General features: G+C 40.4%; 1 protein-coding gene across 4 annotated transcripts; it reads left to right on the forward strand.

Annotated features, from left to right (window-relative positions):
• Window positions 1–1,146: 1,146 nt before the first annotated feature.
• Window positions 1,147–24,453, forward strand: Tra2a (transformer 2 alpha homolog). 4 transcript variants are annotated; one of them, XM_048440302.3, is made up of 8 exons: window positions 1,147–1,349; window positions 13,800–13,933; window positions 15,885–16,044; window positions 18,497–18,685; window positions 20,794–20,909; window positions 22,768–22,902; window positions 23,406–23,473; window positions 23,627–24,453. In XM_048440302.3, the coding sequence occupies exons 1-8, from the start codon at window positions 1,314–1,316 to the stop codon at window positions 23,635–23,637; spliced, it is 849 nt and encodes a 282-aa protein (XP_048296259.1). In that variant the 5' UTR covers window positions 1,147–1,313; the 3' UTR covers window positions 23,638–24,453. The 4 variants fall into 4 exon arrangements, with proteins under 4 accessions (XP_048296259.1, XP_087763619.1, XP_087763620.1 ...); XM_087907493.1 differs by having other exon boundaries at window positions 23,409–23,473; XM_087907494.1 differs by having other exon boundaries at window positions 22,768–22,896.

Here is a 24,453-nt window from a genome sequence, read left to right on the forward strand (position 1 = left end):
TAAACTTCTTCTTCTTCTTTTTTTTTCCAAGACAGGGTTTCTCTGTAGCTTTGGAGTCTGTCCTGGAACTAGCTCTTGTAGACCAGGCTGGTCTCGAACTCCTGGCTGTGATAAACTTCTTTGAAAATTGTATATGTATGTGTATACATGTATACATGTTTGCATATGTTCAGCTGCGCATGTGTGGAAGTATCACAGGTATCTTCGAGTATCTGCCTTGTCCAGGTGGTGGCTGCATACACCTTTAATCCCAGCATCTCAGAAAGGCAGGTGGGTGGATCTCTGAGTTGAGGCCAGCCTGATCTACAGAGTGAGTTCCAGGACAACCAGAGCTACATAGAGAAACCCTGCATGGAAAAATCGAACAAAAGCATCATCTTTGTTTGAGCTGTATCTTATATATTAAGACAGGGAGAGCTCACCAATTTCGATAAACACCTTGCTATAGGAATCTCCTGTCCCTGTCTCCCCAGTCTGAGATTACAGGCGGGCAGCCGTGCTCATCTGGCATTTATAGGTTCTGGAGATCAAACTCCACTCCTCACACATGTTTCTTTACCCACGGACCCATCTCACCAGGTTCAGTAAATATCATTTTTAATAAGGAGTCCATTCTAAAATAATGTACACAAGAACCGGTGAGGAACTAAGCATTATAAAAAACAAATAACTAGCCGGGCGGTGGTGGCTCCCGCCTGTAATTGCAGCCCTTTGGAGGCAGAGACAGGAAGATCTCAGTGAGTTTGAGGCCAGTCTGGACTACGAAGTGAGTTCCAGAACAGCCAGGACTGTTACAGAGAGAAACCCTGTCTCGAAAAACCAATAAATAAATAAATAATACATAATAAATAAATAAATAAAAGACTAGGAGGGAGACTGGAATCAGGGAAGACCAAGGACCTCCCTGCATTTCCGTATATCCCCAACTGTGTACGTACAGCTATTTCAACGTTAAAAACAGCGAATATTCACGCACGCCTTAATTCCAGCAAGTGGGGTACAAACAGACCAGACTCCCCGAAGCCCGCCAATCTCCCGCGCTAGGACAGGTGGACACAAAGCCTCCCGGGGTGGGAGGCGGAGCTGGTGACGCACGCGTCCCGCCCCCTGACGTCAGACGTCGGGGACACCGGGAGGTTTGTGGCGGTGCCGGCGCCATTTTGCCCGAGCGTGCGAGCTAGTGGGAGTGGAGCGCCCCGGCCGTTGTTGCCGTCGCCTTCCTCCTCCCCACAGTCCAGACAGCGGGTGACTAGGACGTCGGCCCTCGAGCCGAGACTTGTCTCTTGTCTAGTTCTCGGGAGCTCCTGGCCGACATGAGTGATGTAGAGGAGAACAACTTCGAGGGCAGAGTGAGTACAAAGCCGCGGGAGCCGTCTTCGGCGGCGGCCCGATGCTCCGGGGCTCGGGGACGAGCGCGGTCGGTCGGGCGAGGTTCCTTGACCCGCGGGAGCAGCCCGCAGGGCCACCGCGAGCGCGTCCTCACGTCTCAAGATGGCTTCGGGGTCCCCCTGGCTGCCCAGATGCCCCGCTAGCCCGCAGCGCTCGATTCTGGCGGCTGATGGTACCTGGCCTGGTCCTATCCTCTCCTGTCGCTCCCTTTCCTCTCAGCTTCCCATCTCTGCTCCGAGGTGCGGGTCCCCGGCGCGGTGGGGCAGGAGGCGGCGGGGCGCTCCCTCCGGCCGGATAGTGGTAGGTGCTTCCCGCGGTGGCATCTCCGGCCACTCCGGCCATCGCAGCGGGGGCTCGGGGTCGGAAGCGCGCGGGGCTGTTGTCCGGGCGGGGTGGCGCTGCTGGCGCGGGACTAGCTGGGGCCTGTGTCTCCTTGGCTCTCTGTTGCAGTGAGCGGCCGCGTCTCCGGCGGAACCGGCGGCGTGGCGTCTCTAAGGCGAGAGCCTTGAGGTTGGAGGTGGGACGAGTCCAGTGGAGTGGTTAGCCAACGACCGCGGCGACCCTTAGGAGTTCTTAAGACGAGAGCTGTGAAGGGAAAACTACGCCAGGACCTTGTCCCTTAATGTCCTCTTTCCTTTCACCTCGGGATGAGCGTGGCAACGCAGTAACGCCTGGCCTTCTGACTACTCCATGTTGGCTTCCTTGTGTCTCAACTCTTAATGCTTTCTTTCCTTGGCCTTTCTTCTGAAAACTCCTTTACAGGTTCTTAACGATTAAACTTGTCAAGGCATCGTACTTTAGCCTTACGTAACTGAACGAATCTCGTGGCTCAGTTTTGAAAGGGGGGAAATAGCTCATCAGTGTTAAGTCCAGGTTACCTGAGGTTTACAGGCTCTCCCCCATCTCCCAGGAAAGGGTTCGAGGTGTTTTTTTGTTTGTTTGGTTTTTTTTGAAGTCCTGTGACTGTAGCAGCGCAAAGACTACGTTATCCTCAGCTTGAGTGTATTAGAACGTTTATTACCGGCTTTTGGACTTTCTTTCCGAAGTTGCCCTAGTAGAAACTGATGGACGTGAGTCCTGGTGAGACCCTGTAAGAAGAAAAAAGGGAACAAAAAGTCCCAGACTACGAGTTTTCCAGCTGTTGTATTGGTATTTATTTTAGTGAGGAGAGGACGGGTGAGGAAGGAAAAAAACACTGGAGGGCTTTGTTGGAAGGAAAGAATTTGTCCCTTTTAGAAAAAGCTCAAGATACAGACGCCTGTAATCTGTCCTTCAAGTCAGGTTGAGGAAAAGAGGGGTTTTCGATCTTTTGTGGGATTATGCACTAGGACTGCATCAGAATTGTTTATCTTTGAAATATTTGAATGAATTTGTAGACTGAACATGGTTTTTAACTGCCCGGTTTGGTTTCTAGAACTTGCACCAATGCTACTAATTGTTGTGATTCTTTTCTGATTTGTTGTCTAGTGGAAGGAGTAGTAGATAATTATCGCCTTACCCAAAAATATTTAATATTTCCAAATCCAGTTTTCAGTTAAAATTTATTTAGGCCTTAACAGCCAAGTTAACAAAAAAGGTTATTCTAGCTCCCCCTCTTCTGCCATTTGTAAAGACATTTTTAAAATGGTACTCATGGCTCAATAGGTTGACACATCTTATATAAAGAAGTAGAAGACTGGGAGCTGGAGAGATGGCTCATTGACTTCCAGAGGACCTGGATTCAATTCCCAGCACCCGCATGGCAGCTCACAGCTGTTTGTAACTCTATGATCTGACACCCTCACACAAATATACATGTAAGCAAAACACCAGTTATAAATTTTTTACAAAAGAATTAGAAGGCTAGAGGCTTTTCTGAAGGTTCACCTGGATTTGTTGTTTGTTTTGCTGGAGTTTAGCCCAGGGCTTGCAGGTGCTAGGCAACTGCTCTGCTACTCCTTTTTCTTAAAATAATTTGGTATTTAATATGGTAGTTTTTGTTTGCGTTCTGCTGGCCATAAATCAGCAGTGAAGTTTCATATAACACAGCAGTTGTGCCCCCTTCTCATGTATTTGTTGAAGTTATTTATGATAATCACACTTCAAACTTTTCTCAATACAATACAGTATGTTAGGGAAAGCTTTGACAGATCAGTAGCCAGATGTTGGGTTTATCGCTTGTTATTTTTTAAAGATTATTAATCTAGGTTTTTTATTGCTTTAGTTTCTATAGGAATTTTTGAGAAGAGTGTATCTGATAAATAAAGTGAATGATTGTACTTTATCTTCAGGATGTCACAGGGAACATGATAGTTCCATCTCAGGAAAAGTATTTAAAATTAGGTGGAAACCTTTTTGTTGTTGTTGTTTTGTTTGTTTTTGTTTTTCAAGACGGTTTCTCTGTAGCTTTGGAGCCTGTCCTGGAACTAGCTCTTGTAACCCAGACTGGCCTCGACAGGAGACCGCCTGCCTCTGCCTCCCAAGTGCTGGAATTAAAGGTGTGTGCCAGCACTGCCTGGCTAAGTGGAGACTTTCTAAGGTCTACCAAACACTGAAGGCAAAAATATTTACATATAGTAAATATATCTACATTTACAGTATTTTAGAATTCAGACCCCAAAGTTACTTTGAGATGCTTTTATGAATTTATTTTTTGTGATAATCTAGCAATGGCTTAGAGTACTGTCAACATTATAGAAATGAACCACCCAAACCATACTAGGGCATACCTTTAACCCCAATACTCAGGAGGCAAAGGTAGGTAGAGCTCTGAGTTTGAGGCCAACCTAGCTACTGAGAACAGCTGGGGTTACACAGAGAAATACCAAAAGAAAAAGAAAGAACCAAGACCCAGAAGACCATATAAGCTCCAGTTAACTGCTCGTTGTATATCCATAATTTCTTCTCTCCCCCCTCCCTTAATTTTATTGTATGTGTGTGTTTTGCTTGCTTGCATATCTTACAAAACAATAGGTGCAGTACCTGAGGAAGCCAAAAGAGAAAGTTACATCCTCTGAGACTAGGGTTACAGATGATGGCAGGTTACTATGTGGGTACTGGGAATTGAACCAGGGTCCTCTAGAAGAGTAGCCGGTTAGTTCTCTTAACTGTCGCAACATCTCTCCAGCCCATACTTCAGGTTATTAATCTAACAAGGACTTGCAGTCCTAGTTTGACAATCCAAATCTGGGTTTAAAGCTGTTATCAAGTATATGAGGTTAAGTGTTGAAATGTGTCAGATAAGTTTGATTAAATGTGTGGTCGGGGGACTGCAGAGATGATGGCACTGACTGCTCTTGCAAAGGTCCTGAATTCAATTCCCAGCAACCACATGGTGACTCAACCATCTGTGCCCTCTTCTGGCTTGCCAACATATATACAGTCAGAACACTGTATACGTAATAAATAAATAAATCTTTTAATTAAAAAAATGTACAAGTCAGATAATTGAATTCTAGAATCTGGTGGTAGGAAAGAATCCTGAAAGGAAATATAAGACCAAAACGACTGATACAAGAACAACAGAATGCCGCTTGAATTATTTAAGACTAGAAATCCTTTTCAAGGAAGACAGGAGAGTGATTGTGCCATCAGAACACCATTAGTTTCCAGCACTGAAAGGCAGAGGCAGGCAGATACCTCTGAATTCCAAGTCAGCCAGGGTACACAGTAAGGCCCTGTCTTTGGGAGGGGGGGGCAAATAGGTCCATAAGCACTTCATTTAGTGTGTGTGTATATCAATTTAACAAGCACTGGAAAATTGACGGGGGTAGTGTGGGGGGTGTGGATGGATGGCCAGGGAACTGAAGCTCGTGGCTTATTTTAATTCAAGATCCTGTTGCTTCAACTTCTCCTAGGTGCTGAAATTTATAGCCAGGTGCCACCACACCCAGTTTTACCCAGTGTTCTTTTGGAGCTGGGAATGAGGGAAGGTGGCTCAACTTGTCTGGCTGACTTTTTCTCTAAGTTTTCCTGTGTAAGCCTGGCTGACCTCAAACTCAGAGTGCTGTAGTCTATTTGTCCCTTTAATTAATTAATTATAAAACTTATCCAAAGTTAGAGTTTTGATCTTAATTAATATCCTTTGTAGAATTAAGAGGAATGGACACAAAACTTTTTAAGTCTTGCTTCTTTTTCAGTTGCTGTTCTAGTCTCTTGAAAACAGAATTTTTTTTTCCAGGATAGTCTCCAAAGCTACAGAAAAGAAAAGAAAGAATGAAAAAATTAGCAAATTTACCTGTACTAATTGAAATTAAAAGTTTTTTTTAAGTTTTTATTTATTTATTTTTATTTTTTATATTTATTTATTTATTATGTATACAATATTCTGTCTGCATGTATGCCTGCAGGCCAGAAGAGAGCACCAAACCTCATTACAGGTGGTTGTGAGCCACCATGTGGTTGCCGGGAATTGAACTCGGGACCTTTGGAAGAGCAGGCAATGCTCTTAACCACTGAGCCATCTCTCCAGCCCGAAATTAAAAGTTTTTATTATGAACTGTAGAATATGGCTCAGTAGGAAAAGTGCTTGCAGTTTGTGAACCAAATGCTGGCACCTGTTGTAAAAAAACAGGCTTGACAGACCATGTGTCTTACTTATTTCCAGTGCTAGGAGATAGAGGAAGGAGGATCGCCAGCACTCTTTAGGCAGTTCAGCTAACCAATAGATGAGAGCACTGGGTTCAATAAGAAGCCCTATCTCAAACAATAAGGTGTAGGGTAATAGAGCAAGATACTTGACTTCAACCTCTGACCTTCCTTCACAGGTATGTAAGCATGCAGACATACACAAATGCATATGTATTAATATCTTAACCCGTGGAAGAGATAGTCATGCTGGCCTAGGCTTCTAATCCCATCACTCAGGACATGATGTCAAGAGGATAACCACCAGTTTGAAGTCAGCCAGAGATCCACAGCAAAACCCTGTCTCCCAGTGTTGGAAAATTGGCTCAGAGGTTAGGAACACTGATTGCTTTTGAAGAGGACCCAATTTCAATACCCAGCACTCATGGAAGCTCACAATCTGTAACTCTACACACACATACACGTACATGTATAAAGAAATGAGGGGGGCTGTCAGAATAAGGGAAGAGATGAGAAGGGTTTCTTTCCTCTCCCTTCTCTGGAATTGATTTAATGACTAGTTTTTAAAAGTTTTCATTTTGGACTTAAGTTGTTGGTGGTGGATTTTTGTTTTGTTTTTGGACTTAAGTTTCTCTAGCTTTGGAGCCTCCCCTGGCTGGAATTAGACCAGACTGGCCTTGAATTCAAAGAGATCTGTTTGCCTGGGATTAAAGGTGTGTGCCACCTCCTGGCTTGATTTAAGATTTTTATGAGGACTGGAGAGGTGGCACAGTTGTTAAGAGCACTTGTTGATGATGAAAAGGATCCAGGTTTGTTCCTAGCACTGGCATCAAGTACCCACAACACCTTTAATTTGAGTTTCCAAATGATCCAGTGCTCTCTTCTAGCCTCTAGCACCTGGATGCAAGTGGTGCACATCAATATATGCAACACAGAAATTTTTTTAGCTTTATTATGTGTGCAGGGTTCTATCTGCATGTCTGCCTTCAGGCGAGAAGGAGGGCACCAGTTCTCATTACAAGTGGTTGTGAACCATCATATGGTTGCTGGGAATTGAACTCAGGACCTTTGGAAGAGCAGGCAGTGCTCTTAACCACTGAATCATCTCTCCAACTCAGCAACACAGAATTTTAATGAAAATTTGTATGTGTGAAATTTAAAAATGATATGATTTGTCATACCTCTTAGACTAAATTAAGCTTCTGCAACTTAATTTTAATCATTTCCTTAGATTAATTTGCTTAAGGGGGCAGGTAGAGTGGAAGTGAGAGAAACAGTTGAGTTTTCATGATGTCTTCCAGAGGACCTGAGTTGGTCTCTCCCAGCAACCACATTAGGTAGCTCACAACTGTCTGTAACTCCAGCTCCAAGAAACCCCAACACACTCTTCTGGCCTCTGCAGACACTAATACAGACATGTGCACATAAAATCTTTTTTTAAAGCAGGGTATGATGTTGCATGCCTTTAATTCCAGCACTCTGGTGGTAGAGTCAGGCCTGGTCCACATAATGAAATTCGGGATAGCCAGAGCAACACAGAGAGAGATACCATGAATAAAAGAATGAAATCAGCCTTCCTTTATAAGCGTCTACTGAGGTTGTTCAGTGGTTAAAGGCACTTGCCACCAAACCTGACAAACTGATTTCAGTCCCTCCAACATACATGGTGAAGAACAGACTCCTACATGCCTGCCAGTGCACACAAACCACCCTCCCAGTAGATGCATGATTTTTTTTTTTTTTTAAAAAAAAAAAAGGGTAAAGCCGGGCAGTGGTGGCACACACCTTAATCCCAGCACCCAGGAGGCAGAGGCAGGCAGAGGAGGCAGAGTTCGAGGCCAACATGGTCTACAGAGTGAGTTCCAAGGCAGCCAAAGATAACACGGAGAAACTCTGTCTTGAAAAACCATGGGTTAAAGCAACCAGGCATTGTGGAACCTGCCTATAATCAATCCCTCTTGAAAGGGATAGGAGGATCAGGAGTTGGGCTGTGTGGAATTGGGTCAGGCTAACCAAATGTGGTGGCTCAGACCTGTAATCTGCACTTAAGGGGAATTGCTGTAGATCCAGCCCATAGTGAGTTCCAGATAGCCCGAACTACCAGAAAATCAAGTAGAAGGAAAGATAAAGCTGTTACTTTGTAGGAATAGTGCTAACCCTGAATTTAGTGTTGGATTTATTTTGCAGTGTGTTTAAATGCTATCATTAAACCAGGTAGTTGAATGTTTTACTGTTCTTTCTCCACCCTATCCCTACTTTCTTGTAAGAGGCAGACTTTTGAAAAGAAGCGGTGCCTGTAATTCATGTACAATGCATTGCTATAATTTTATAAATGTAAGGCGTTTGCACTATGTACTACTAAAATGGGAATTAAAAAACCATGAAGTGATAACACATGGTAGTACTTTGGAAGTGGTGAGAATTTGCCGCAGCTTCCTGTCCTCACCCCCAGCCTTGAGATCTAAGAGACTTACAGAACAAATATTATAGATGAGTCTTTTTTTTTAAAGCAAATTGTCTTATAAATTAATAGCAAGTTTAACAAGGGAAAAATGGCTTGACTAATTAGCATAGTAGTTTCCTTGAGCCCAGCTGACTAGAAAATGTTTGATATTGTCAGTAGGTGCTCAGGCATCATGATCTTTGTAAAAGGTATATATTTCTGTGCTAAGTGAATTGATGCTGTTATTTCACAAGTCTTAGCAGGTTTTAGGACAGAAGTGGAGGTGAAAAAATAGCAATCACATTGAAGAAGAGATTGTTAAATACTAGGAAATGTAGAAGGCCAGCAGTAAAAGAAAATGTGAGCTGTACATATACTTGTCTATAGTCTTTGTTGTGGTATTCATCAGAGGTATGAGTAGGTAGGCCTAATAAAAGAAAATTTACTTTTGCCCCTTGAAATAAAGACCCTGTTGTGTGATTAATACCTTCTTCATGAAAGATGAAGATGAAACTTTCATCAGAAGATGAAGCTATGAATGAAGAATTTTGTGGTTGGTTTTTACCTTGGTTTTAGTTGTTATTTATTGGCTTTGACATACCCAAGCCAATTCAGCCGCATAAACTTGAGAGAAGCCAGTAGCTCAGGTGACCTTGAACATGAAGTGTCACGAGCTAAGAGTAAGTGCTTGCTACCTACCACACCAAGTCTGGGGCCTCAGCTCAGCTTAGGAGAGCTCTTAAGCAATTGTGCTACATTCCAGCCCTTTGCAGTCATTTTTTATACCAGCTTTTGAACGTGACATTTTATCAAAACACATAAGTTGTCAGGGTTATAGGCAACCTTAAACATTCTTACCAAAAGATTTAAGTTTTGCAGACAACCTGACATCTGTGGCATGAGTTTAAAGATTGGTTATATTGCTAGACACTAAGCCATTTATGATAAAAAGTTTTTTAAATTATACCAAACGTTTAGAATACAAGCATATGTCATGTGAGTTGTCCATGAGCCTTTGTAGTTAGAGACCGCGTTGACTTCATAGTGTATCAGACAAATAGAATGCTAAGAGATAGCTTCACATCCTAATTTCTGTTAAGGAACTACGCTAATGGGGCTGGAGAGATGGCTCAGAGGTTAAAAGCACTGACTGCTCTCCCAGAGGTCCTGAGTTCAATTCCCAGCAACCACATGATGGCTCACAGCCATCTATAATGAGATCTGGTGCCCACATGAAAGGAATGTTGTATTCATAATAAATAAATAAATCTTTTTTTTAAAAAAAAACTACCCTATTGTATCCCAGAGGAAAAAAGCATAAGTGTCTCTACTGTAGACTGATAAGTAGAATAAATATAATATTTGGACAGCCAAAGTGCATTTTCTTCTTGGGGCATTTAAATCCACTAGTTTATTTCTGTGTAAATTCCTACTTTAAATTACTAGGGAAATAACAGGAAGTTTGTTCACGTGATGTACAGTCTTGAATATATTTAAGTTTGTCCCTATAATCTGGTGGCATTGCCTGGACCTAGTATTTAAAAGGGTTATTATAATGTTTATATAAGTTTACTCATATTTACTGAATATTAAGTATTTAAGTTTTATGTTTTGCATCTGCAATACTGAGCTTCTATTGCTTGCTTATGTTCTATAACAGTTTGTCCATATAGCAAACTCCAGAACCTGTTTGGGTGAGTTGTGCTTTGAAAGCCTTATGCCTGGCTTCTTTGTGGTTTGTTGTATCTAAGGTAGATGGAATTCTATTTTGTAAAGGAAACTTAATATCCCTTCAATAAGACAGCTTTAAGAAATGCTTAGTCTCTTGAGACAAGACAGAGAACCACCTTACCTGCATTTTTTTTCTTCCTTGCAATTTGTTTCCAAATTCTAAATAAGCGTATGGATTTCTCTTTTGGAATTTAAAATTAGTCAGATGTGGTCACACATGATTGTATAGTTCCAGTTTCTTAGACTGGGGAGGAGAGAATCATTTGATACAAGTTTGAAATCAGCCTAGGCAACGTAATGAAATCTCAATTCAGAAACAAAAGGGAAAAAAAGTTAAGTTCCAGCAATGGTGATCTTTAATCACAGCACTTGAGAGGCAGAGGCAGACAGATCTCTGAGTAGGAGGCCATTCTTGTCTACAGAGTGAGTTCTAGGACAGCCAGGACTACATAGAAACCCTGTCTCGAAAAAACAAGAGAAAAGGTAAAGTTCACTGAAAAGTTGAAATTGTTTCATTTAAAAAGATGGGTCAGAGGGTTTTTAAAAAAAAATATCTTGCATCTGTCTTCCGTAAGTGACTACTGTAACCTGGTATCTAATGCAGTCTTTAGTGAAAGTGGCATTTATCTAGTTAGTGTTTGAGAAATAAGATTTTTTAAGCGATAAGCATTAGTATGATCTGCTTTCTGTATCACCTACTGTTAGAACAATAGGCCATATTCTGTAACATCTGATTTGTTCTTAGTTTGAGTCTGTGACATTTATGGTAGGTGTTAACAGACAGACAGTTAAGAGGACTACTCTAGAAAGTTGTTTATAGAAGATTCCTGAAGATAAGAGGTCAAATAAAACATCTGTAGATATTGTGACCCCATGGGTGTTTGTTTTTTTGTTTTTTTTTAAATGATGCTTTTGGACAGGGTTTGTAAGTCAGTATTACAGCGCTTGCCTAGCATGCAACAACCTTGGGTTCAATCCCTAGCAGTGCCAGAAAGAAGAGAGAGCACCTTTAAAATGTCTTTTAAAAGATACTCTGGGAAACTGATATTTTGTTGTGACTCTAGATCTGGGATTTAAGTTCATATGTATTGCATACATATAGGTATTTAATATTATATATTATTACTATATTATATATGTGTAAATATAAATAATTGAATTATTAGATTTTCCAGAAGTAATTTTTGGAGCCAGCAAGTTGGCTCAGTGGATAAGACTTGCTACCACATTTCATAACCCAACTTCCGAATAGACTCTTAACAAGTTGCTTTCTGGCCATATGCACACAAAATAAATTTAAAATGTAATCTTTTTTTTTTTTTTAAAGAAGTCATTTTTTGAAAACAGTGTTTATGAGGAGAGACTTGGAAATTAATTTTAGGTTTATCTAGGGTTTTTTTTAATTCATAGTAAAACTAAAGGTTTATAGTATCTCAGCAAAACCTGCTATTTATGTATAAAGAGGCTGTGGTGCATGTGTAAACACTGCTGCCACCACTGTGCTTCCACAGCAGCGAACTTGAATGCTATGCTAGTGGTCTGTCTCAGAGGAAGGAAAGGAAGACATTCTCTTGGTTCAGATTTTGAACCAGCCCCTTGCAGTTTCAATTACAAGCAAATTTAAATTTCTTTAAGCACTAAGTATTTTGCTCCAGGCAGCTGTCTAGAAATTTAGAGTCTAAGATATGAAAGACTAAACACTGGAAAGGTTGGCGAGGTCATGGTGATACATACCTTGAAGCCTAGCATTCCGGAGGTGGGCAGGAAGATTTCTGTGGGTTCAAGGCCAGCCTGATCTACAGAGCAAGTTCCAGGATAGCCAGGACTACACAGAGAAACCCTGTTTCTGGGGAAAGGAAAGGGGGGGAAAACCACTGGAAAGATTATCATTGAATTAAACTTCAAGGAAAGGGTCCAAGGATATAGCCCAGTTGAAGTGCTTACCTACCACCAGGCCCTTTTTAGTCCTCAGCACTACATAGAACCATGTTTGATGTGAGATATCTTACTGTGTAAATGAAAATTGATATGAATACGTGTTTTTGTAAGAGTGGGCTAATTCTTTGCATTAATAACTGAGTCTTAAGTGGATGGAGAAACCAAATTTTGGTTTCTATTTTGGTTGTATGGGTCTCAACATCAATCAAGTAAGTTACTGTGCTTTTTAATCAGTTATAAATTATTTGGTAAGTTTTTATGTAGAACTAACTTCAGAAACCAGTTGGCGTGAAGGAGAGTCCGTTTCTCATCAGGAGTATCACAGATGCCACTGCAAGGAGTGCAGATGTGCATAAATGCAAAACGCAGTGGAATCAAGCAAGGGCAAGCATATTTTGTTTGTGTTTTATGGTATTTAAGTGGTACAAGAGTCAGGGATGTTCAGGAAGTCTGAACCATAGTCCATCCTGAGTTATAAAATGCAAATTTGTGTCTCCTGAAACAACATACATTTCAGGAATTTACAAGCCAAAGTGAAAGACTGTTAGAAACTTTGTGCTCTTTTCCTTTAGTTTTTTATATGCTTGTCTTCAAAACACATCTTTCTGGTTGATCTGAATGGGTGAAAATGGTAGTCAAAATTGGGAGGTATAATTTTACAAATTTGTTATGTTTTTTTATCTCTGGCATGTGTGCCATCATGTGAGTTCAGGTGGTGTGTATGGCCATTTTGGCCTGGGATGCTTTGCTTCAGCTGTACCTGAATTTCTTAGTGTGGCTTATTGAAAGTTAATTCTAAGATCAGTAAGATCCTTCAGCCTGTAAAAGTGGAAAATGAGTATTTAGGTGGGGGGAATTGTAGTTTATGTTTGAATTACATTTATATTAAAATTAGGAACTAGAATGGACTTGGGAGGAGGGTAAAGAGTATGGTTAAAAACTTAGAAATTCAGTAAATTATGTTAGACTACACATTTGAACATTTTTAAATACTATAAAAATTGTTTTTTAATTTATTTTTAAATAAACTAGTTATTTGCACTTTCCTGCTGGCCTTTCCATATGGTAGATAACATTCTGAACTCCAGCAGAGTTTTATAATCCCCACGTGCTTAAATATACTAAATGTTCTTTTTCCATTAAGGTTAATGTTCGTGAAGAAATTGAAGAGTTTTTTCCAAGAATGTGGAAGATAAATCAAGATAAAAGAAGGCTAATGAAAAGTATTAAAGATCAGAAAATTAAAATTGAATGGGGGAAAAAATTGAACAGAAGATTGGTCAGATAGAAGCACTTGAATATTTTTTTAAGGCTATTTTGAATTGTTTGGGGAAGAATACACGAAGTATGAAAAATGAAAAACTCAATGAAGAATGAAGAGAAGTAGAAAGCAAGAGTGAAGTAGAATTAAAAGAATCTGGAAGAATGAATGGGTCCTAGGTTAAGTAAATGTATGGTTTATGTTCCAGTGTCTGTATGATCAAGTTGTAGATGAATTTGCATGATTACTTAGTTAATAGAAAATTGGTGATCTGGTTCAAGTAGGGAATTATTGAGGACAGTTAGCAGTATTAACAATGGGATATTAATGAGCTGAAATTTTTTTCTGGAGGGTGTTGCCTAACCATTTGTTTTCCAGGAGCAATCAATATAAATAATTATGGTACTTTAAATGTTAGGTGGTAGGCATCTACGTGACCAGTGCCATTTGTAATACTGTCTTCTTTGTTAGGAGTCTCGCTCTCAGTCAAAATCTCCAACGGGAACTCCTGCTCGTGTAAAATCAGAGAGCAGGTCAGGATCTCGTAGTCCATCACGGGTTTCCAAACATTCTGAATCCCATTCTCGATCAAGATCAAAATCCAGGTAAGTTTAGAGTGTGTAAACTGCTTTTTCACAGCAAGGGGCTTGTCCTGGGTCTGCTTTTAGCTGCATTTCATACAGAAAGTTCACTGATAGCTCAGACTACAGAATTTAGAATCATTCCTTGGCACATCTGTTAGTTACTGCCCATTGAGTAAGGGCACCTGTCACCACACTTAATTCTCTGAGTTTAATCCTTGGAAGCCAAATAGTGGAACAGACTACTGCAGTTGTCCTCTGACCTACCCATGTGCTCACACAAGTACATTGTACATATACAGTTTAAAACAAAAATGCTAGATACACACATCTTTAATCCACTTTACTGTCTGAAGCAGAAAATTTTGGTCAGTCTAGAGCTTGCCAGTGTGCCTGTTCTAGCCAGACATCTTGTTTTGAGAGTCCCTAGTCTCTCTACCTTCCACAACTGGAGTTACAGGCCAGTAGCCACACCTGGCCAACATACACAGGACTTCTGAAGGGCTGTACTCCTAGTTCTCTGCCTGATGGTGATCTCCCATAAGCTATCTGCCCAAGCCAAAAAAACTGATTCTTTTTATTAGTGGTGATGGATTGCACTAAAATTAGTATTAAGGAGAATAGGAATTTCTTCATTAGTATTCTTCCCACTCAAATGATTTTTCTCTGGTAGTATGCCATTAGATTTATTTCATTCCTCTCTTAGGAGTCTGTTTACTCAAGAACTTAATACCAGGTTACCTCAATACTCTTTGCTCTTCACTAATTCCTTTATCGTTTCCTATTCTCTAAGTGCATCTCTATCACTTTCTATTTTCTTTCTTTTTTTTCAATTTAGACATGGTCTTACTGTCTAGCCCTAGCTGGCCTGGAACACTGAGATCATTATCCCTCTTGGGTAGTAAAGGCATGCACACCATGCCCTGTTGCTGCTTTTCTTTTTCTTTTTTGAAATAATATATGGGGGCTGGAGAGATGGCTTAGAAGTTAAGAGCATTACCTGCTCTTCCAAAGGTCCTGAGTTCAATTCCCAGCAACCACATGGTAGCTCACCACCATCTGTAATGAGGTTTAGTACCCTCTTCTGGCCTGTAGGCATGCACGCAGACATAATTAATTAATTAATTTTTTAAAAAAGGAAAGAAATAAGATCTGACTAGCTCTGGAGATACTCCTGTTTCTGTCTCCTGAGTTACTGAGATTACTGTTCGTATGTCTTTCCTTTAAGTATGCTTTAACTTTTTTAGTGGAAGATGAAATGGGAGTGAAGGGATGAGCTAAATAGAAATTTGAAAAATAATAAGAGCTTGGAAGATGGCATAGTCAGTGGCTAAGAATGTTTGTTGTTCATCCACGGGACCCACATTTGATTCTTGATTCTCAGCACATGGTTAACAGCCTACAACCAACCATCTGCAACATCACCTTCAGGGGGTCTGCAGTCCACTTCTGGCAGGCATCTACAGACACGTATACATACACATAAATAACAATACATGGGCTTGTGTGTGTGTGCACACGCGCATGCACAAGCAGGTGCCAATGGAGTCCAAAAGAGGGCATCAAATCCCTTACAGAAAGTTGTGTTGAAAACCAAAGTCAGGTCCTCTGCAAGTGCAGTCTATATTCTCAACAACCAAGTCATCTTTCAGACGCCGCCACCCCCATCTTTTTTTTAAAAAACAAAACTTTTTCTGAGGTCAAATAAAGGGTTGGTACAAAAAGCAGCACAACAAGAATTAAAAGTTGTTTTTTAATTAAGTATTTTTGCATCTCTGTATTATGTGTACCACATGCATGCAGTTCCCTCAGAGACCTGAAGAGTGAGTCATCCCCTGGAACTGGAGTTACAGGGGGTTAATGAGCCTCTGTAAACTAAACCTGGGTTCTCTTGGAGAGCAACAAATGCTCTTAACCGCTGAGCTGTCTTCAGCCTTGTGATCCAGTATTTTACCTGAGTTTATTTCTTTCAAAGGTCAAGGTCAAGGAGGCATTCTCATAGACGCTACAGTCGGTCCAGGTCCCACTCTCATAGAAGACGATCTCGAAGTAGATCCTATACGCCAGAGTATCGTCGACGAAGAAGCCGGAGTCACTCTCCAATGTCTAATCGCAGAAGACATACAGGCAGCAGGGTGTGTATATAAGAGTTAATGGAAACTTGGTGTTCTCTTTCTCCGGTGTGTAGCCATGGCATAATACCTTTTATGAAAGAAGTGGTGCTCTAGAAAGAATATATATTTTAGTTACATGTGGTGATGCTTTAATCTCAGTACTCAGGAAGCAAAGGTAGGCAGATCCTGAGTCCCAGGCCAACCAGGACTTACATAGTGAAGTGCTATCTCAAAAAATAAAAAAGTGAATTATTTTATGTTGTGCATTTGCTAATAAAGAAAATACTACCATCTGAACAAGTCTACATAATTTCATAAGCTTACTACAAATAAAGTACATTTTCTTGACTTTGTATGAACAGGTTTTTGCCATGTAGATAAGGTTAACTTTGGCAGTCCTGCTTTATCCTTGTAAGTGTTGTGATCACTTCCCAAGGAAGCCAGAAAGGACACTGATTCCTCTGGAGCTAAAGTAATGAACAGTCACTTGGGAACCTAACATGGGTGCTAGAAACATGGTATGAGATCTTAACCATCAAGCCATCTCTCCAGCTCTTTGAGTCTTTAGTCTGTATGTGTGTCTGCATAGACGTGCATGTATAGACAGGAGGTTGTGTCCATTATCTTCCTTAGTTATTTCCCACCTATCTTTTGAGATAGAGCCTCACTGAACCTGGTGCACACCTATGGCTATGCTGGCTGTACAACAAGCGCCAGGAATCCTTATGTCTGTATTTTGCTGAGATTTTGGGTATGCACAATTGCACCCAGCCCTTTTCCATGGGCTTAAAAAAAATGGGATATGTTCACCAATTAAAATGAAATTCATAAACAGATGTGAGACAATCAAGTTTTGTTGTATGTTTCTTTTACAGTCAAGTTTTATTATTACAGGGAAGAAGAAAATACCAAAAATCTGTGTAATAACTTATACTCTTATTGAATGCACGTGATACTCTTTATATGCAGTTTATTTGGATGTGAAACACTGAAGTATTTTGTTTTGGGTTAAGAGTAGCAGAGGGGGGGCTGGAGAGATGGCTTAGAAGTTAAGAGCATTGCCTGCTCTTCCAAAGGTCCTGAGTTCAATTCCCAGCAATCACATGGTGGCTCACAACCATCTGTAATGGGGTCTGGTGCCCTCTTCTGGCCTGCAGGCATACACACAGACAGAATATTGTATACATAATAAATAAATAAATATTTTTAAAAAAGAGTAGCAGAGAGACCAGCAGGATAGCTCAGTGAGTGGATCAGGGCACTTGACTGCAAAGTCTGACCTGTGTTTAAACCTAGGACCCACATTGTAGAAAGAATTGTCCTGGCCTCCATATTTGCTTTATGAAGCATATATGTGTCCAGATGTACATGCCCTAAATAAATGTAGTTTTTGGTTTTGGTGGTGGTGGTTGTTTTAAGTGAGTGACAGTGCCCAGGTTTCCAACAGGTTGGTTTATTCTAAAGTTTTGTAGGTTTTTTTGTTTTGGTTTTGTTTTTTCGAGACTGAGTTTCTTTGTGTAACAGCTCTGGCTGTCCTAGAACTTGCTCTGTAGACCAGGCTGGCCTCAAACTCATAAAGATCATCTGCCTCCTGAGTGCTGGGATTAAAGGTATGTGCCGCCGCCACCCTGTTTACTTCTTTCTTGTCTGCTGTGCTTGCCCTATATGATAGCAGTATTGCTGACAACCATGGTAGACTATGTATCAGTATTTAATAATCTTAAAGTCTGGATCCTGAAAGCATTTGAAGGATGTCCTGCTACAGAATGAAAATGGTGACTGGAGGCCCAGTGACTAAGAATATTGACTACTTTGCCAGAGGACCAGAGTTGGGACCCACTGCCCCTATACTATATGTCCTCTGTGGACATGTGGATAGACATAGGGCTAAGGAATGGTTTATAAAGTTTTTTTAAATATGTTTGTGAGTGCCTGCCTGTCTTTATGTGTATGCACCACATGTTTGCCTGGGGAAGTCAGAAGGTGTTGGATCCCCTGGAAATAAAGTTATTATTATGTTGGTGCTGGGAACTGAACGGGATCCTTTGCAAGAGCAGCAAGTACCCTTAACCACTACTCAGCCCCTAAAATAAAAATAAATAAATAAATCTTTAAAAGAATGAAAATAGAAGGCTGGGAATGTGTCTGAATGGGAAGAATACTTAGCTATTGTGCATGAGGCCCTGGGTTCAGTCTCCAGCACCACATAAAATTGGGTGTGTATAGTGCATGGATAATCACAGCACTGAGGTGACTGGAAAAGTGGAAATGAGTCAGATTAAGTAGTAACAACCAGGCATGCGAAAGGTGAATTCTTTCGGTGCACTCTGAAAATTGTTGAGCTAGACTAAAGAGAGGATGGTTTTGTACGGACTGTAACTATAAAGCCCATTCCAAAAAAGGTCTTTATGTGTTTAGATCTTTTTTTATATTGAAGTTTTAATGAAAACTTATGTCTATCTTTATTTAACAGGCAAATCCAGATCCCAATACTTGCCTGGGAGTGTTTGGCCTCAGTTTGTACACAACAGAAAGAGATCTTCGTGAAGTATTTTCTCGATATGGACCGTTGAGTGGTGTCAATGTAGTTTATGATCAGCGAACTGGCAGGTCACGTGGATTTGCTTTTGTGTATTTTGAGAGGATAGATGACTCTAAGGAGGTAAATCTTGTTTTATAATTTTCATTTGAAAGAATTTTTGGTGTGCATAATAATGATGCAGCATTACTACTAAAAGTCTGTTATTAACATTTCCATAAACATGCCTCCTGACTGTCGGACCTGATTGGAACTCAGTTCACAGTGTTACAATTAAAAAGCCAGTTTTGCTTTTCGGCTCATGCTTTCTGGTATAATTACATGCTAATTGAAATCTGACCTCATAAAGTGAGCTATTGGAATTAATGTTAAAAACCACGGTGTGTAAGGGTTCTTTTAGATTAGATGACCCCAGAGCCCAAGTCTTAATGATGCTGAAGTTAAGAAACTATATGATTCTTAGTTTGTAAGTTATTTATCCTATAGGCATACCAATGTCTTAATTTCTCAATTATCACAACTTTTTTATTGGTGTGGTTTTGTGGCTTGCTTATTCCTGTTTTTTTCTGTGTTAATATTTATGTATTTATGTACTTTGGTTTTTTGTCTGTATGCATGTCTGTGTGAAGGTGCCAGATTCCCTGGAACTTGAGTTACAGACACCTGTGAGCTGCCATGTGCCTGCTGGGAATTGAATTTGGGTTCTCGGGAAAAGCAGCCAGTATTCTTAACCACTGAGCCATCTCTCCAGCTCCTTTGGGTGGGGTTGGTTTTTATTTATTTATTTATTTATTTATTGGGTCAGGGTCTCATTGTGCAGCTCTGACTGTCCTCAGCCTCAAGCTCGCAGAGATCTGCCTGCCTGTACATCGCAAGTGCTGAGATGAAAGGTGTTATTATTCCTGTTTTTGGTTAGGATGAGCCAGGCTTGGTGGTATATGCCTGTAATTTCAGCACTTGGGATGGAGGCGGGCATAGACTAATGATGGCTGGGAGAGTGGCTGGGTGGATGGATCTAAACAAGCAGAATAGGGGAAATAGAAGAAAGTTAACCTATTTTGATGCCAGGCCTTGTTTTCCATACCTGCTGTTAAGTGAGGCTAGGTAGAAATACAATCTGAGACGCTTGTGTCCACACACTTTTTTACATTTACTTGTTTGTCTTAGCTTAATTCTTTCAACAATATTCTTTAAGGCATAAAATGGCAACTTAAATACTTGCCAATTTTTCCATTTACTGAAATAGTTAAACTATCATACATTATTACAGCTTTTTAAAAAAAAAGTGAGTGGAAGCTGGTTCGTGGTGGCGCATGCCTTTAATTGCAGCACTCAGAAAGCAGAAGCAGGTTGATCTCTGTGAGTTTAAGGCTCGCCTGGTCTGCAGAGTGAGTTCCAAGACAGCCAGGGCTACGCAAAGAGTGGGATGATGCATGCAAGCAGGTTGTGTTTTACACTTGGAGATTGCTAGGGCAGTGCTGACTTAAAATTATGTGTAGTTCTCAACAAGCGAGTATAAGCTAGTACAATTGTTGTCGTCATTGTCGTGTGTCCTTCTCCGCCCCTCCACCCCCCATCCCCCGTTTCCCGTTTTTCGAGACAAGGTTTCTCTGGCTTTGGAGCCTGTCCTAGAACTAGCTCTTGTAGACCAGGCTGTCCTCGAACTCAGAGATCCACCTGCCTCTGCCTCCTGAGTGCTGAGACTAAAGGTGTGTGCCACCACCACCCAGCCACAGTTGTTCTCTTGCATCCCTTTAAATCATCACTTCTTGACTACTTAGTGAATTTTACCAACAAATACTGAAGTGAAAAGCATGAATAGAGGTAGGTTAGGGTGTGCATGTTGGTGTATACCTGTATTTCTAGCACTTGTGAGACAAAGACACAACTATAATTTCTAAACCATTCAGAGTGACATTAATATCTAGTCTTAAAGTGGGTGGGGGATTATAAGTTTTAATTAAAATAATTCTTAGCTAGCTCATCTTATATTTTTGGTGTGAGCTATCTATTCTGAATATCTGAGATCTTTATAAGTAAAGCAGATCTTAGTGGCATTATCTGGGCAACTTAAGTATGTTCTGGACAATACTTAGCTCTGGAAATGCTGACAGTCTGCTATGCAAGCTGAATTGCTATGCTATTTTCAAAAGTTCATACTTAATTTAAACTAAAAATGACTTGAAGATCAGTAAATTATGAATAATTTTCTTTTTCTTTTTCTTTTATAGGCTATGGAAAGGGCAAATGGAATGGAGCTGGATGGTAGAAGAATTCGTGTGGATTATTCTATAACCAAGAGAGCTCACACACCTACACCAGGCATTTACATGGGCAGACCAACTCAGTAAGATTTCATGTTTTATAGGGATTGAGGACTTGTTACCATGTTCAGGACTTGGGTATAGGGCCCAGACTGTAAAGCAAATCTAACTTCCAACATATCTAAGATTAAACTGCATTCCAGAAATGTAGAAATATGGGCTGGAGAGATGACTCAGAGGTTAAGAGCACTGGCTGTTCTTCCAGAGGGCCTGAGTTCAATTCCCAGCAACCACATGGTGGCTCAAAACTGGCTGTAGTGAGATCTGGTGCCCTCTTCTGGCTTGGAGGTATATAGGCAGGAGAAACATTGTATACATAATAAGTAAATAAATCTTTTTTTTTAAAAAAGAAATGTAGAAATATATCCCATATATATCCTATCCTTCCTTTATCAATATATATCGTTTAGGGTACTGGAAAGGTAACTGGCTCATCAGTTAAGAATACATGCTCCTTGTAATAGGAGGAGCAGGCTGCTTGTCCCAGCCACCTGGCTATCTTACACCCGAAATAATCACACAGAAACTGTATTAATTTAAACACTGCCTGGCCTGTTAGCTCTAACTTATTGGCTAATTTTCCATCTTAATTTAACCCATTTCTGTTAATCTGTATATATCCTCGTGACTGTGTGGCTTACCGGCAAGATTCTAACCAGCGTCTGTCTCGTGCAGGAGATCCATGGCGTCTTCCACTCTGCCCTTCCTCCCAGCATTTGGTTCTGTCTACTTTGCCTACCTAAGTTCTCTCCTATCAACAAGGCCAAGGCATTTTCTTTATTCATTGTCCAATGAAAGCAACCACAAACAGAAGGAACTCCTATACCAGTTGCTCCTGTAGAAAACCTGAGTTTGAACATACCTAATTTGATCACACTATTTCATGCATTATTTACACAAGTGAATGAAATATCTATGTATGTTCTTTGCTTTTAATGATATACAGATAGAAAAAATAAGTATTGCTGGGTGTGGTGGCTTGCCTCTAATACCACCATTTAGTAGGCTGGCAAAGGAGAATTGCCACTACTTTTGAAGTCAACCATGGCTACATGTATTGTGAGACCCTGTCTTGATAAGATCAAAATAATTATTTCTTGGAGGCCTCTTTGTAGGACAAATTATATTGATTAAACCCTGATGTAGTTTTAGTGGAATCATTCTTATTTTTTGGTGTTCTGGACTTGTTACATTAAGCTAATGTTAGGGAGAAAGTATATAGCTTGCAGGAGTTGGTTCTCGCCATCCATGTAGAGTCTATGGGTAAAGTTGTCGGGCTTAGCAGCAAATGCGTTTGCCCACTGACCCATCTTTCCAGCCTCTACAGTTGCTGTTTCTTAATTTCCTTTCTTTCAGTTCTTAGGTATAGTTTAATAGACTTTGTTCCTATTTCCCATGCTTTGTTTCTTTGTTTGATTGAGATAGGGTCTCTATAGAGTGTTGGCTGTCTGGGAACTCACTTTTGTAGACAGGCTGGCCTCACAGATCCTCCCGTATCTGCCTTCCGAGTGCCAGCATTAAAGACATGTGCCACCACACTGGGTTTAAAAGTTGGTTTTTGTCTTCATGTATTTTGGTAAGGGGTATATGCACATGAGTACAGTGCCCTTAGAGGCCAAAATTGGTTCAGTTCCCCTGCTAGAATGGCAGGCAGGAGTGGCCACACTAAGTGGGTGGTGGGAAGTGAACTGAATCTTGGAAGAGTAGCAAGTATGCTCTTAACTGCTGGGCTGTATCGCCGGAGAGTTCTCTTAGAGCATAAGGGGCCAGAACAGAACACCATGTAAGTCAGCAAGATGAGATGGGAGGGTATTTGCTATGCAAGGGAGGTTTCCTCGTATTAAATAATCCTGGATAATTTTTTTTTTCATTTTTCTATAGTAGTGGTGGTGGAGGTGGTGGTGGTGGAGGAGGAGGTGGTGGAGGTGGCGGCGGCGGTAGACGACGAGATTCTTACTATGATAGAGGATATGATCGAGGCTATGACAGATATGAAGATTACGATTACCGGTACAGGTAATGTTTTAATCTGGGATGTCTAGTCTGTGCTGGATGGTAATCCTATTTAGCACTTTGATATTGGCACATATAAGTAAAAACTGGATGTTTGACTTTGAGTATGGTGGCTGGGGGTCCTTTGTGCTTGGGATCACAAAGATAAGAGGATCACTTGAGCCCAAATCCATCAACACGGCGACTTTACATATTTTGGGGTGGGATGGGTAAGAATGAAGAAAATTTTAGAGCTGAGAGTGTCACTTGGAGGTACTTCTCTAGTATGTGCTAGGTCCTGGGCCCAATCCTCAGTTGCTTGTTTTATTTTTTTGAAGACAAGAGTTTTGAGTTGTAGCCCTGGCTGGCTTGGAACAGCATGTCCTCCATTCACTGAAATCTGTCTTCTCGGTTAGGGAATTAAGTCTGAACTACCACAATGGCTAGGGGTTTTGTTTGTTTTTTCCCTTCATCTGAGTGAGTGAAGTGATTATGTGGTGTATTGATTCATCTCTCATTTCTTACAGAAGAAGGTCGCCTTCTCCTTATTACAGTCGATACAGGTCACGGTCAAGATCTCGTTCCTATAGCCCAAGTACGTAAAATTTGCTGGTTTTTGTAGCATTGAAACCATCTTTCTAACCAGTAATTTATTTTGAGATATTTGGATATGTGGTGGGTGTTAATAGTTGGAAAAATGTTTTAGGCAGGTCAAACTATAATTATAATTGTTTTTGTTCTCTTTCAGGACGCTATTGATAATGGTAATGGAGTGGTTGTGGCTAAGGACTTTTTTTTTCCTCCTTTTTCTTTTTGATTCTGGATTTCCAAGCTTCCAATGCTTCCTAGTCCTAAAAACAAAACAAAACCCTGGTTTATTTAATCTGTACTGTGGCCAGTTGTGTTGCCATTTTCCATCCTTTGTTACTCTCTTAATGGTGTGATTGTCATTTAAGTTGTTCAACATCTGAGTAAAAAAGGAGCCCAGTGTTACACTGTGTGGTTCTTTCTGCATTTATGGAGATCAACTCATTACTACCAAGAAAGAAATGATCTTTGAAAGCTTTTGTAATGGATATTGTAGAATACATCCTATTAGTAAAAATCTGCAGTCATGACAAACTGCTTTTTAACCTTCTTTGGGGGACGATAAATAACACTTTAAGTAGATCCGTCATGTCAAGTTTGTCTGGAGTGGCATGGAACAGTTGATTAGTTGAGTGTAGAAAGTTTGAAGTTGTAGGAGAAAATACGAAGAATGTAACTTTGAACCTAAAAAAATTAAGTCACCTTTTAGGAATTAAAAGCTTGTAGATTCCTATAAAACATGCTATATTTGAAGTTACATGTTAAACCTTATGAACTTAAAGTGTGATTTTTATGTTAAATTTACAGAAACTTAAGTATTCCCTTAATCATTGAAGGAAAACCTTTATTTATTACCTAGAAAATTGTATAACTTGCTGTTAGAAATTTTGGTATTGGGTTATTGGTTTTGTGGGTTATTGTATAGTATAGAATTCTAAAATACATGTGGGAAAGAGTAATTTCAAATAAAAGTTAATTTGAAAATGG

This window comes from Myodes glareolus, chromosome 6, assembly GCF_982192425.1.
Source record: "Myodes glareolus chromosome 6, mMyoGla1.1, whole genome shotgun sequence".
NCBI classification, from domain to species: Eukaryota; Metazoa; Chordata; class Mammalia; order Rodentia; family Cricetidae; genus Myodes; species Myodes glareolus.

Bases quoted from the DNA above. Each gene is read 5' to 3' on its own strand.
- Tra2a (XM_048440302.3), top strand. From the start codon at position 1,314: ATGAGTGATGTAGAGGAGAACAACTTCGAGGGCAGA. The intron at 18,686-20,793 runs GTAAATCTTGTT...TTTCTTTTATAG, and splicing joins GGATAGATGACTCTAAGGAG to GCTATGGAAAGGGCAAATGG. The intron at 22,903-23,405 runs GTAATGTTTTAA...CATTTCTTACAG, and splicing joins GATTACGATTACCGGTACAG to AAGAAGGTCGCCTTCTCCTT.